The 12,764-nt window shown below is 47.5% G+C and overlaps 1 protein-coding gene across 6 annotated transcripts in view; it reads right to left on the bottom strand.

The window, feature by feature from the left end:
• Nucleotides 1-1,719: 1,719 nt before the first annotated feature.
• The window catches only part of ap3b1a (adaptor related protein complex 3 subunit beta 1a), a 55,825-nt gene continuing 44,780 nt past the window's right edge, over nucleotides 1,720-12,764 (bottom strand). For all 6 annotated transcript variants that reach the window (XM_060050559.1, XM_060050561.1, XM_060050557.1 and 3 more), the window contains exons 24-27: nucleotides 12,492-12,576; nucleotides 11,037-11,134; nucleotides 10,689-10,827; nucleotides 1,720-2,774 (exon numbers count right to left, since the gene is read on the bottom strand). In XM_060050559.1, coding sequence (XP_059906542.1) covers nucleotides 2,621-2,774; nucleotides 10,689-10,827; nucleotides 11,037-11,134; nucleotides 12,492-12,576 — 476 coding nt within the window. In that variant the 3' untranslated portion in view covers nucleotides 1,720-2,620. The remainder of the gene's footprint in view (nucleotides 2,775-10,688; nucleotides 10,828-11,036; nucleotides 11,135-12,491; nucleotides 12,577-12,764) is intronic.

Here is a 12,764-nt window from a genome sequence, read left to right as displayed (position 1 = left end):
ATTCCTGCGTCTCCCCCCCTCCTACGGAGCACATTTCAGCACCGTGTCAGTAGACAGTTTCCTACGAACTATGATCCTACGAACGTTGTGAGTGCAGTGAAGGCGCGTTCATGTTAGGAAGAGTTTCGTGAAACGCTCCAAAGAAATTGACGATGGATCTTGCGATCCATCGTGAAAATGATCGTATGAGCTTGGATCCATCGTTATCGGGAAACGGGGCCCAGGACCCTTGTGTCACTGTGCTGCTACTCAGAGGGCGAGAGAGAGAGAGAGAGAGAGAGAGAGAGAGAGAGAGAGAGAGAGAGAGAGAGCTAGAGAGAGCTGTCACAGCAGAGGGATGCAGGGAGAACTGAGGAGGTATAACCCCTTGCTCTCATTTTCCCGCTCTGGAGTCCATTATAGCAGGTGTCATCCTGTGAGATTGATCACACACACACACACACACACACACACACACACACACACACACACACACACACACACACACACACACACACACACACACACACACACACACACACACACACACACACACACACAATATTTCACCAGCAGAACAAATTAGATTCTGGTTCCTGCAGTGGGTGAAGAAACTTTACAGAACACTAAACCAAATAAGACGTCTCTGAGACCCCTGCTCATGGGTAACTGGCTTAAACAACCAACCCTCCAATGTGAAAACTTTAAAACCCCATATAAACCCTTGTGTTGTACTCTTATTTAGGTTTTAGTTCTCAAGATAACCTATGAGGACAGAAGAGGACTGTGTATTGGGCAGTCAATGCATTTGTTGGGTGAACCGTTGCGGTGAACGCTTGGCAGTTATCTAGTCTAGTGGTTAGGCTACTCGAATCCCAGCTCAAAGGTTGTGGGTGCGAAGCCCCATGTCGGTCTTCCTGTAGGCATCCTGCTACCCGCTCATTAGTGACATGAATAAAACATATGATAAGAGTGTCGGCTAAATGAAGAAAAGGCTGATGGACGCCAGCTCTGAATAAAGCGTTACATGCTCACAGAGAACCTTCAGGAAACCTCAACCAAGTTCAGTCAACATTCTGCTGTTGTTCCAGGCTCGGAAAAAAGTAAAGTGTGCGTGTGTATGGCTGACAGGGCCGTGTGCATGTGTGTGAGGAACAGCTGGTGGAGGGAGTGAGGACAGAGGGAGAGGTGATGGATGCGAGCGGAGATCCGGTGACAGTGGAGCTAACAGGTGTTCACCAAAGCCCTCCGAGAGACGCTATTTATGAGCCGGAGAAGACAGCCAGACGTTAAACACATCCACACGGCACACCGGAACACACACACACACACACACTTTGCAGATAATTGTTTACGAAATCGGCCCATTTCCCAAGGAAGTTTAGGTCATTTAACAGTTGGATTCAACACCACCACAACCAAACATAAAGTGCTAAATATACCGGTCCTGCAGAGTGTAGATCTTTGTTATATAGGCCTACTGTAGATAGGAAAGGATAGTCCAGGAAATTTTTTTAAATTTTTTGGGGGTACATTTAGCAATTTAACTTAAACCAGAAGACAATTATAAATAGTTCACATCAATAATTAATGACAGAAGAATTAATGAGATGAAGAGCCGTACAAATCCCTTTTCATATCTGATGTCCATGACAGCTTCACAAAAAAAGGTAGTCAATGAGGATATCAGCAGTACCCAAATTAAACTAAATAAAGAAATAAAGGACACAAAGCACAACATCATTTTATCCTTGTTTTTCTGTTCCAATTCAAATGTTTATTTTGAAGTATGAGTAATGCAGATACAGAGACATGTTTCTGTTGAATAAACTGTATTTCTAGAAAAACTACTTTTTAATTACTCAGAAAGGCACTTTAGAGATATTACTTGGGGGACATTCAGAGTTCAAACAGAACGTCAACAACACGAAAATGAAACAACGTGTCACAATGTGAAACGGTTTCCTCCTTGTGCGAAGTGATGCGACTGAAATGCTATGGTCTTTACTTAGTATTTCAAAGTACATCTTCCATCGAAGAACGTACGGTTTGGTCACAAATCCCAAAGAATTGCTTGAAATTAAGTATCTATGACTGCAACATTGATCAGTAAAAATGGCAGTACTGAAAACATGAAGATCAACCAACAACAGAGGTCGTCTACAATATATAGAACTATAAAAATCTACTCGGCGGACAGAAACGCTAGAGATTTTTCTAACTATAACCTCGGAATTCATTGAAATTAACGTCAAAGTGCTTCAAGCCAACCCTGACATACAATCTCAAGTACTCAAGAGGGGAAGCCTCTTCATGATCATCAGGAACAATTAAGTGTATTCCAGAAATCGTGACAAATGGGATCCAATGAAATACAACACCTTGGCACTTTCGTTCTCCAGCTCGAAATGGGCTACATGTATAACATTTGACCTATGACCTCCTACATGTCGTGGCGTCACATGGCCCTCCCCTCTGAAACACTAGCCGGACAACAAACAGAAACCCAAGTCACTGCAGACTTCACAACACTGAAGACGGATCCTTCATCACGCGTCCATCAGGGAGCTGGACAGGGAGTGTATTGACAAGTGTGTGTGTGTGTGTGTTTGTGTATGCATGTGTGTGTGTGTGTCCGTCCCTATGCGGAGGCAAGGGCTTGCTTGAGGTCCCTCAGCAGCATGGAGGCCATGACGCTCTTGTCGGTGTTGACGGTGATGGTGGCGTCGGCAGCCTCCCTCTTCTCGACCGTCACCAGGACCAGCGCCCCAGAGCTCACTGTGCGCCCCGCAAACCTGCAGGGAGGAAGGGGGGGGACGGTGATCAGACGAGGAGGACATGGACACCTGCACCTTAGAGGACCACCTGGCTGGTCCAGCTGGCCTAGGGCCTCTCCTGGCTTAACCTCAACATCTCATCAACACTTGGCAGAAATCCCTTCCTTCCTTCACAGATTCTGCAGAAGATCTGAAGACCAGAAGAGAACCAGCGCTCTGGCCGGCAGGGCCCCGTTGAGGTAAGAAAGTCGGTTTGGTTGGTAAAGAACGTGGTCATAGCAGTACAAGGACTTCACCAAAGGTGACCAGTTCACCTTTGGTGGAACCGTTGGTGCAAGCCACGCCATGCTCTTTGGCAGAATGGGTGAAGGACGGGACTTTGCCGGCTGGTATTTTTGTAATATCTAGTAGTGAGTAGAGTAAAGGCTTTGTGTCCTTTCTCCCCGTGGACACAGACAGAACCAAACCCAGCATGAAGTCGTCTTCCGTGGGCCTTTAGCAGAGAAGACACAAAATAGCAATGTCAAGGGTACCACCGCCCCCCCGTCCTCCATAAAACAACAAGCAACACGTCCTGAGAAGCTCCTCATAAATCCTGTTAATTACCCCATACGTGCCGACTGCGAGCAGGGGGGACTAAATGTCAGAGAAAGGAAGGGGTCAGGCCACAGACAGTCCATTATCCCAGCTGACTGGAACGCCATCAGGGTGTGTGTGTGTGTGTGTGTGTGTGGGGGGGGGGGGGGTCAGACACGCCCCCTGGGTGTCAATCAAACAGCATTTAGCGCGTCTTCACCGATGACATTGGCGCCAGAGACACGCCCCCTCCCACAACTGCGGGGAGAGCCGCGTGGTTCATCGTTTCCCTGGCGACGCTTCCCCCAACCCCCAGACAGGAGGGCCCACGGCCCCCATTGAGGGCGCTAACAAGAGGCAGACGGAGGGGGCCACGACCCTGCGCGACCGAGGGAGACAGGATCGCCCCCCCCCCCCCCCCCTCTGGTCAACTGCATCTCAGAGGAGCCGTCGTCACGTGGGGGGGGGGGGGGGGGGGGTGGGACATCTGCCTCCATTTAGCACTACATCTCCTGGACAAAGAGCCCCCGCGGGCCCCCCCACCGGCCTGGCCCCCTGATAAACAGCGTACAAAAGAAGCTCCCACTTAGCCCCGACTAAACCCCCCCAGTAGGCTGCCCTGTGAACGGGACCACCCTCAACCCCCCCCCGGCGACGCGGGCGACAAGCACGTCCACCAATTAGCACGCATACACAGAAGACCCCGCCGCCTCTCAGGGGGGACGCCAAATTACCATCAACACACACACAGCGAGAGAGAGAGAGAGAGAGAGAGAGAGAGAGAGAGAGAGAGAGAGAGAGAGAGAGAGAGAGAGAGAGAGAGAGAGAGAGAGAAGGAGAGCAAGAGAAGGAGAGAGCGAGGGAGTGGCAGAGAGGGCGAGAGAAGGAGAGAGCGGAGAGAGAGAGAGGGTGAGAGGGAGATAGTGGGGTGAGTGGCTGGTGGGGTGATACAGTCTGCTGGGGTGATACAGTCTGGTGCCGTGATACAGTCTGCTGGGGTGATACAGTCTGCTGGGGTGATACAGTCTGCTGGGGTGATACAGTCTGGTGGGGTGATACAGTCTGGTGGGGTGATACAGTCTGCTGGGGTGATACAGTCTGGTGGGGTGATACAGTCTGGTGGGGTGATACAGTCTGCTGGGGTGATACAGTCTGCTGGGGTGATACAGTCTGCTGGGGTGATACAGTCTGGTGGGGTGATACAGTCTGCTGGGGTGATACAGTCTGCTGGGGTGATACAGTCTGGTGGGGTGATACAGTCTGGTGGGGTGATACAGTCTGGTGGGGTGATACAGTCTGGTGGGGTGATACAGTCTGGTGGGGTGATACAGTCTGGTGGGGTGATACAGTCTGCTGGGGTGATACAGTCTGCTGGGGTGATACAGTCTGCTGGGGTGATACAGTCTGCTGGGGTGATACAGTCTGGTGGGGTGACACAGTCTGGTGGGGTGACACATAAGTCCTATATTCACCACCACTCTGCTCTGACTCAAGCCGCACTGATATCTGACTGTCAGCCGGATCATAGCCTGAAGGCGTGTGTGCACACACCTGCTGAAGGCCCGTCCGGCTGTGGTGTCCCCCTCTCTCCAGGCCTCACTGCCAAGGGCCCTGGGGCCGGTGTACTGGGGGTCCCTGTGGCCCCGCTAATGGTTTTAGGATATAAATCTCTCCTTTAATCAGCTGCTTAACACCGCTCCCCCAGGCCGGCTGCACGGGGACAGCGGACACTGAAGCTTGTTCAACGCGTGTGTGTGTGTGTGTGTGTGTGTGTGTGTGTGTGTGTGTGTGTGTGTGTGTGTGTGTGTGTGTGTGTGTGTGTGTGTGTGTGTGTGTGTGTGTGTGTGTGTGTGTGTGTGTGTGTGTGTGTGTGTGTGTGTGTGTGTGTGTGCCGCAGATGCTTGCAGGTGGAGCTGGTGGCTTGCTGAGGTTCTGAGGCCATAGAACGCAGCTCAAGAGGGGCTGAGAGTGTGGTTCCACCGCGAGGTGACATATCAATACATAAATACACATCCATCTATTTTCTGAAATATGAGTATTCTAAAATTATTTCATTAAGGGGGGATTATAACGATGTCAACTGATGCGCAGCGTTGTCAGTCACTAGTGACGCGCATACTTGAAGTTTGGCTTCCTGACGCCAGGACGTGTGTTGTAACGTCCCAGCATTTAATGTACGCACTTATTTTATGTCGTACTTAGTTATAGTACTTAGTTGTGTAGCATCTTATCCTAGCTATCTTTGTTGAATACAGGGAATGGGTTAACCTAGCGATTGTTCATGCTTTGCACTTGGTTCTATGAACATCCTTACTGTACCGACAGCGATATATTGTTTCTTCTGCTTCTGACAAATTTACTTATCGTAGGTCTTCTTTTGGATAAAAGCTTCTGCCAAATGCCCGAAATGGAAATGGAAACGCAGGGAGAACATGCAGAGGACAGGTTGAGGTGGCAGGAAGAAAATCTTTGAAAGGTGGATCAAATTAACTTAAACAGAGGGTTTAAGTTAAGTATTTATCCAGCACACCCTATACCCTGTTTTTTAAGTGCAACCATATTCTGAAACAGATGTGCAAACCACAACCCCCCGCCCGGTTCAACAGCTTCTTTCTCACGCTGACTAGTTTGAGTATTTGACGCAACCAGAATTAAATAACTTTTCAAATCATTATTGAATTTGATATATCCGTTTATATATTGATTGTTTGAGCCTTTTTATTCTAGAACAGTATTTTTATCCTAAATGTCAAACGCTGACCCCTGGCAGCCAAATGAACTCCCTCTACATTTGTACTACGTTATCTTGTTTTTGGGTCTAATAAAACAAAATGAAACTAAAATGAAGGGCCGATCCTCCACCAGAGTCCTGGAGCTCTGGAGTGAAGGGCCGATCCTCCACCAGAGTCCTGGAGCTCTGGAGTGAAGGGCCCATCCTCCACCAGAGTCCTGGAGCTCTGGAGTGAAGGGCCCATCCTCCACCAGAGTCCTGGAGCTCTGGAGTGAAGGGCCCATCCTCCACCAGAGTCCTGGAGCTCTGGAGTGAAGGGCCCATCCTCCACCAGAGTCCTGGAGCTCTGGAGTGAAGGGCCCATCCTCCACCAGAGTCCTGGAGCTCTGGGCTCTGTGGGCTCTGAGGGCCTTACGTGACCTGGCTCCGCTCAGCAGCCCGTCCTGACGCCCTGGCAGGCCAGACCCGTGTCCTTCAGCCCGGTGGTCAGCCATGCCAGACCGGAGCTCAGGTCCAGGCAGATGGCCAGAGCGATTAGACCCTGTTAGACCCACACGGAGCTCCACAGGTCCTCCAGAGTGCTGCCATACGGACCCCCCCCACACCAACCAACCAGAGCAGGGAGGACATGCAGAGGACAGGAGGAAGAGGAAGAGAAGACATTACAGGAAAGTAGTCAGTAGAAGTGGTAGAAGTTGGAATGGAGAAGAAGCTGGATATAGTTCAAAATGTAGTATAAGAGTATAAGAGGCTATTTTATAATTGGAAATTAATAATATGCAGGATGTTTGACTTTGTTTTAAAAGAACTAGAGGTCTATGGGGTTGTCTGAACAAAAACAGAAAAGGCGGAAAGAGAAGAAAAGATAATTAAATAAATAAGTAAAGAAAAAAACATTTCATAAAGCCATCCACTTGTTTTCCCTTTTTTCCCTCCAGAAATTAGGCGCCAACTAGAGAGACTGACAATGCATGCGAAATTCAATCAAATTTGCCTTCAAACCAACTGAAAAATAGAGCACATTTATTCTATTCCGCCTGTTAGACATAAACAAGAACAGCGTTTTCTACATTTGCTCTTCTGCTTGATTTATTGCCATCCCCCTTTCCAGCAATCAATTTCTCCGTTTCAGTGGCATCCCCCTCCGCATCGCTAACAACACGCTTGGAAACAGCAGTGCTGCCCCCTACTGGATGATACCGGAACTGCAGGCCACAAGGGCGAACGGGTGGAGAGTACATCCATAGCACAGGCTGCGGCTGTTGCTAGCTGTCTTATGTCATCACAACAACACAGTCCCAAACAACCGTTTACAACCGCAGTTCACAATGTTCCTTCCTAGTTCCTACAATGTAGCGTAGAAGTGAGACCTAATGCCCTTCCCCCCTGTTTGAGATGCACAATGGAGGACCGGTGAAAAAAACAGTAAAATAGCTGTTAGTAATTGAGGTGAAAGAAAACCCAAGAGTACATTAACTCCTAAGCCCTTCCAAGATGGTGTCCTAATGGACATAGATGGCTAGAGATAAGGTAGCCCTGATGAAGGTCACCCCAAACATCCGTGTCACATGCTGAGTACAGGACGCTGTCAGAGGGGGGGCAACCCACAAGATAAATCTCTCATGTCACGCACAACGCACGCTCACGCACGGAAATTGGAAACCTTGGAAACAGGGAGGTTAAATAAGAATATATCTGGGATATAAGTGTGGATTTTGGTGGTCAAAGAATACATTTCAATAATGAATGGTTCATCCCGTTCAAGTCAAAACCTGTGAAACAAAGTGACATGGTCTCAGTTAGCAAGATGCACTGCTGCTAAAATAAAGCGCGCCAGATCCATTCCTCCTCATTTCAAAGGCCTTGAGCAGCTTCCTGTAGTGGACGAGACACTTCCTCTGTTCCCTAAGCAGAGGATTCAGTAATTAACTGCCTTCAGTCAGACACCACATAAGCTCCCATGGTCAGTTGGGTGACTCTGGGGTAAAAATCACCTTTTTCAGTTGGGAGCGGTTCCGTTTGTAGAGTTGTTCAATGGGGGATACTCTCTGTAAATGTCCAGTCTGTTACTTCCATCTAAAAACACTTTTCCCGAGTGAAATGAGCCGCAAACTGAGCTCCGAGTGTGGTCTGGGGTCTGGACCCGGTCTGACCGGCCACTCGCACTCTGCTCCTCTGGATAACACAGTGTCGGGTGGTTTTAAAAACCTTTACGACCGTCACAACCGCTCAAATCACACCAGATTGCTAAAACAGGGATTTACTTCAAAATAAGAGCACCAAACAATTAACAGCAGACATTGGTTTGGCATCGGCACAGAGGACAAGACGGGGGGGTCAGAGCAGCAGCTGAGTCTGATTGATAGCCTGGAGGAGTTTGTCGTATCGGTTATTCCAAATGAAGTATGGGCTTATTGGGAGCCCGGCTCTGCTACTGTCGAACATTGATTTCCACTCAGTCTTTGAGCTCCCGGTGCCCTTGTGCCTTTCCAGTGTGTGCCTTTCACATCTCAAGCGCTAACTCTCACTTATCCACTCCCACCCACTCGCTGAACCCCGTCTCAACCCAAGAGAGTGTCACTCTGTCGGGATACTTCAGACAGGGCGGGGCTGGGAGATTTGTATCAAGACGGGTCCGGATAAAACACATTTTAAGATTTTAAGGTTTATCTATTGATATAAAAGTATACAAAAATCTGTTCAAGGGAATGCAGAAAAGAAGATGAAAAAGAAGATGGAGGGAGAGCAGAGTGTGGAGCAGGAGCAAGAAAGAGAGGGAGAGAGAGAGAGCAAGCGAAAGATAGAGCAATCAAGCGAAATACAGAGAGTGAGAGAGAGAAAGCGAGCAAGCAAAAGGAAGAAAACGAGAGAGAGAGCAAGCAAGCAAGCGAAAGACAGAGAGAGAGTGAAAGTGTAATTATCCATCAGGTGTTTGGGTGTGCGTGACAGAGGAGGAAGCTCATTAGCACACTCTGTGTACACCAATTACACAGCTAGGCTTCTCAGGGCATTCCCCTGGCATGGTCTCTGAGCTGGGACAGCACACATGGGTTTGCCTTCTCACTTTTTGCGTAAGCACGAAATCAACACCCGCATAGAACAACACGCACACAGAACAACACGCACACAGAATAACACGCACACAGAACAACACACACACAGAACAACATACAGAACACGCACACAGAGCAACACACAGAACAACACGCAGAACAACAAACAGAACAACACGCACACAGAACAACACACACACAGAAAAACACACAGAACAACACACACACAGAACAACATACAGAACACGCACAGAGCAACCCATAGAACCAACACCCAGAACAACACACACACAGAACAACACACACACAGAACAACACGCACACAGAACAACACACACACAGAACAACACGCACACAGAACAACACACACACAGGTGGACACATGTCTGCTTGAGGGTTACAAGGTAAGCCATACATCACAGCAATTGCATAAACACACACACGTACACATTCATGCACGCGCGCACACTAGCTAGGGATGGCGAAAATGTAAAATATTCTTGACCGACCAGCGAGCCTCATTAACCAGTTTCCGGTTAACCGATCAGATTAAAATGTGCTCTTTAAAATAACAGCCATTTCGAGCCACGCCAGCCGCCTGCTATTTCGTAACTCTGCTTATCTCTCTCTCCCGTTCTGCCTCCGACTCACACACACACTCTGCCCCTGCCCCGCCCTTCCACTCACATCACTTTTTTTTAATCTGCTACAGCACGAAACATGGAGTACAAATGGCTCCATAGTTCGGAAATGGTTTGGGTACAAGGTGATAGCGTTGAAAATACAGGTTTGATATGAGCGGACACAGGGATAGCACCCAGTCCGTCCGAGTGAGAGGCAGTTGCTCTAACCGCGGCACGACCTGTGTTTGAATTGAAACACAAGGCATGCGGGAATAATTAAGACTTGAGGAGAACTTAAACAGTAGGTGAGAGACGCGGTGTCCGTCCAACTTCCAATAAGTCAACTCACCTGATAATCTTTTTGTGTGAAGTGAAACCAACACACACTCCACACTGACCCCAATATTTTTTTTAACCGACAAGCGACAAGATTGATCGGTTAACATTGATACGGTCAACCGTCAGTCAAACAGTCATCGGTTAACATCCCTAACACACACACACACACACACACACACACACACACACACACACACACACACACACACACACACACACACACACACACACACACACACACACACACACACACACACACACACACACACACACACGCTGCAAGGAAGGAGGATCGAAGGGATCCATTTTGAGGAAGGTATCAGTTCTTGCATTTGAAAGATGCAAGTGAAACGTTAAATTAATAGAAAAAATACATAATGAAAGAAAGTAAACATAATAATAGGAGAAATTCAGCCAAAGCTACATTAAACCGTTTATTTCGGCAGACTTTTTGCCCTTTAAAATACTTTATCAAATGGAACACTTGATCCAACAAAATGCCAGTTTAAATCCATTCTAAAATTGCCTAAATTGAAAAATTAAATCAAATCAAATTGTATGCAAATCTAAAACCTGTTTCACTTTAGCGTTGTCTTTTGGAGGTGTTTACCTGTGAGTGTTGTTGTGTCCCGTGATGACCTCACCCAGGTGGGCCATGGAGCGGACCTGCTTGTTCACCACTGCGCTGGAGCAATGACCCTCTGCCATGGTGATGGTGGCCGAGGTCTCGTTCATGCCCAGCAGTTTGCCTGTTGTTGGGAGAGGCACACTTTCACTGCCCATCACCCAGACCTGAACTACGGAACTGCGAGCACACATAATAGTTGGACACACTCATCTGTTAAAAATTAATTGACTTCATTAGAGCCATATATATATATATATATATATATATATATATATATATATATATATAAAAATAATATAGACACAGACTTTCACACTTTCTTATAATTACCTTGTTCTTTCTCAAAGTCCGCCTGGGTCAGACTAGCGGGGAGCAGCAGCTCACCTACTGCAGGCTGGATGGACACCGAGAACTCTGCCTCTTTAGTACTGGAGGAACACAACATACAGTCAGCAACACAACATACAGTCAGCAACACAACATACAGTCAGCAACACAACATACCGTCAGCAACACAACATACCGTCAGCAACACAACATACAGTCAGCAACACAACATACAGTCAGCAATACAACATACCGTCAGCAACACAACATACTGTCAGCAACACAACATACAGTCAGCAACACAACATACAGTCAGCAACATAACATACAGTCAGCAACACAACATACAGTCAGCAACACAACATACCGTCAGCAACACAACATACAGTCAGCAACACAACATATACAGTCAGCAACACAACATACAGTCAGCAACACAACATACAGTCAGCATACATTCAGCAACACAGGATACGGTCAGGAACACAACATAAATTCAGCAACACAACATACAGTCAGCAACACAACATAGTCAGCAGCACAACATACAGTCAGCAATATAACATACCGTCAGCCACACAACACACAGTCAGCATACAGTCAGCAACACAGCATAACGTCAAGAGCACAACATAAATTCAGCAACACAACATACAGTCAGCAGCACAACATACAGTCAGCAACATAACATACAGTCAGCAGTACAACATACAGTCAGCAATATAACATACAGTCAGCAGAACAACATACAGTCACACGTCGGAGTACTACTTCTTTACTTCGTTAAAAGTGTTACTATGGATCATTATTTATCCCCCATGGGCAGGGGAGAGATTTTGGAACGTGGAAAGACCAAAAAAAAATAAGGTCTAAAAGTATTTTCCTTATCTGGCCAGTCAAGTTACAATATATAACAATATTTATTGTAAGACAACATTAACTTCTAAAAAATAAACAACACTGTTTAGTTACTGAAACTTAAAAAATAAATTAATAACGAAACACTTTTAGTTCAGCTTCAACTCAAACTAGTTGAAATTTTTTCGGTTAGGGTCAAGCATTTTGCGAGCTGATGGATTGATTTCTCCATCCCAAAGAGACTTTGTGATGGGGCTATCGATCGCCTCCAGCGATGGTTTGATTTGGGCCGGGTCTGATTAGAGGAGAATAATAGTTATCCTGGGGAACAGGGATCAATGGAGGCTGATGCCTCACCTGGGACCAGGGAACACATACACAGAGCATAAATCACAGAAAACAGGGAGAGAGAGAAGGAAATGGACTTGGGTTTGGAATTAGACAAGTACCGGGGGGTCGGTAACAAGAGTACGGACAGGGCGAGTTCCCCGGGGGGGGGGGGGGAACAACAGAAGGGAGCAATGAGACAGCTGCAGGAGAAAACACAGGTCGAATGTGTGGAGTGATGCTGTCCGCCGGGGCGTCAGGGAAGGGATTTACCACAACTGGAAGTTGGCCGCCTGCGTGGAGTCGTTGAAGTCGATTCCCATGGAAACGGTAACCGAGGCCTGTGGCTCAAGTCGTTCTGATGAAAGGATACAGCAGAGAGAAAGGAGAAGAGAGCAGAGGAGGAGGTGAGAGAGGAGAAACGAGTAGAGAATAGAGAGGAGAGGGGAGAGGAGAGGAAGAGAGAGGAGAAGTGACGAGAGGAAGAGGTGAGAGGAGAGACAAGTAGACAGGAGAGGAGGAGGTGAGAGGAAAGACGAGTAGAGA

This window comes from Gadus macrocephalus, chromosome 4 (assembly GCF_031168955.1).
Source record: "Gadus macrocephalus chromosome 4, ASM3116895v1".
NCBI classification, from domain to species: Eukaryota; Metazoa; Chordata; class Actinopteri; order Gadiformes; family Gadidae; genus Gadus; species Gadus macrocephalus.
The sequence above is the reverse complement of the archived record's forward strand: the minus strand, read 5'-3'. Positions and strand labels throughout refer to the sequence as shown.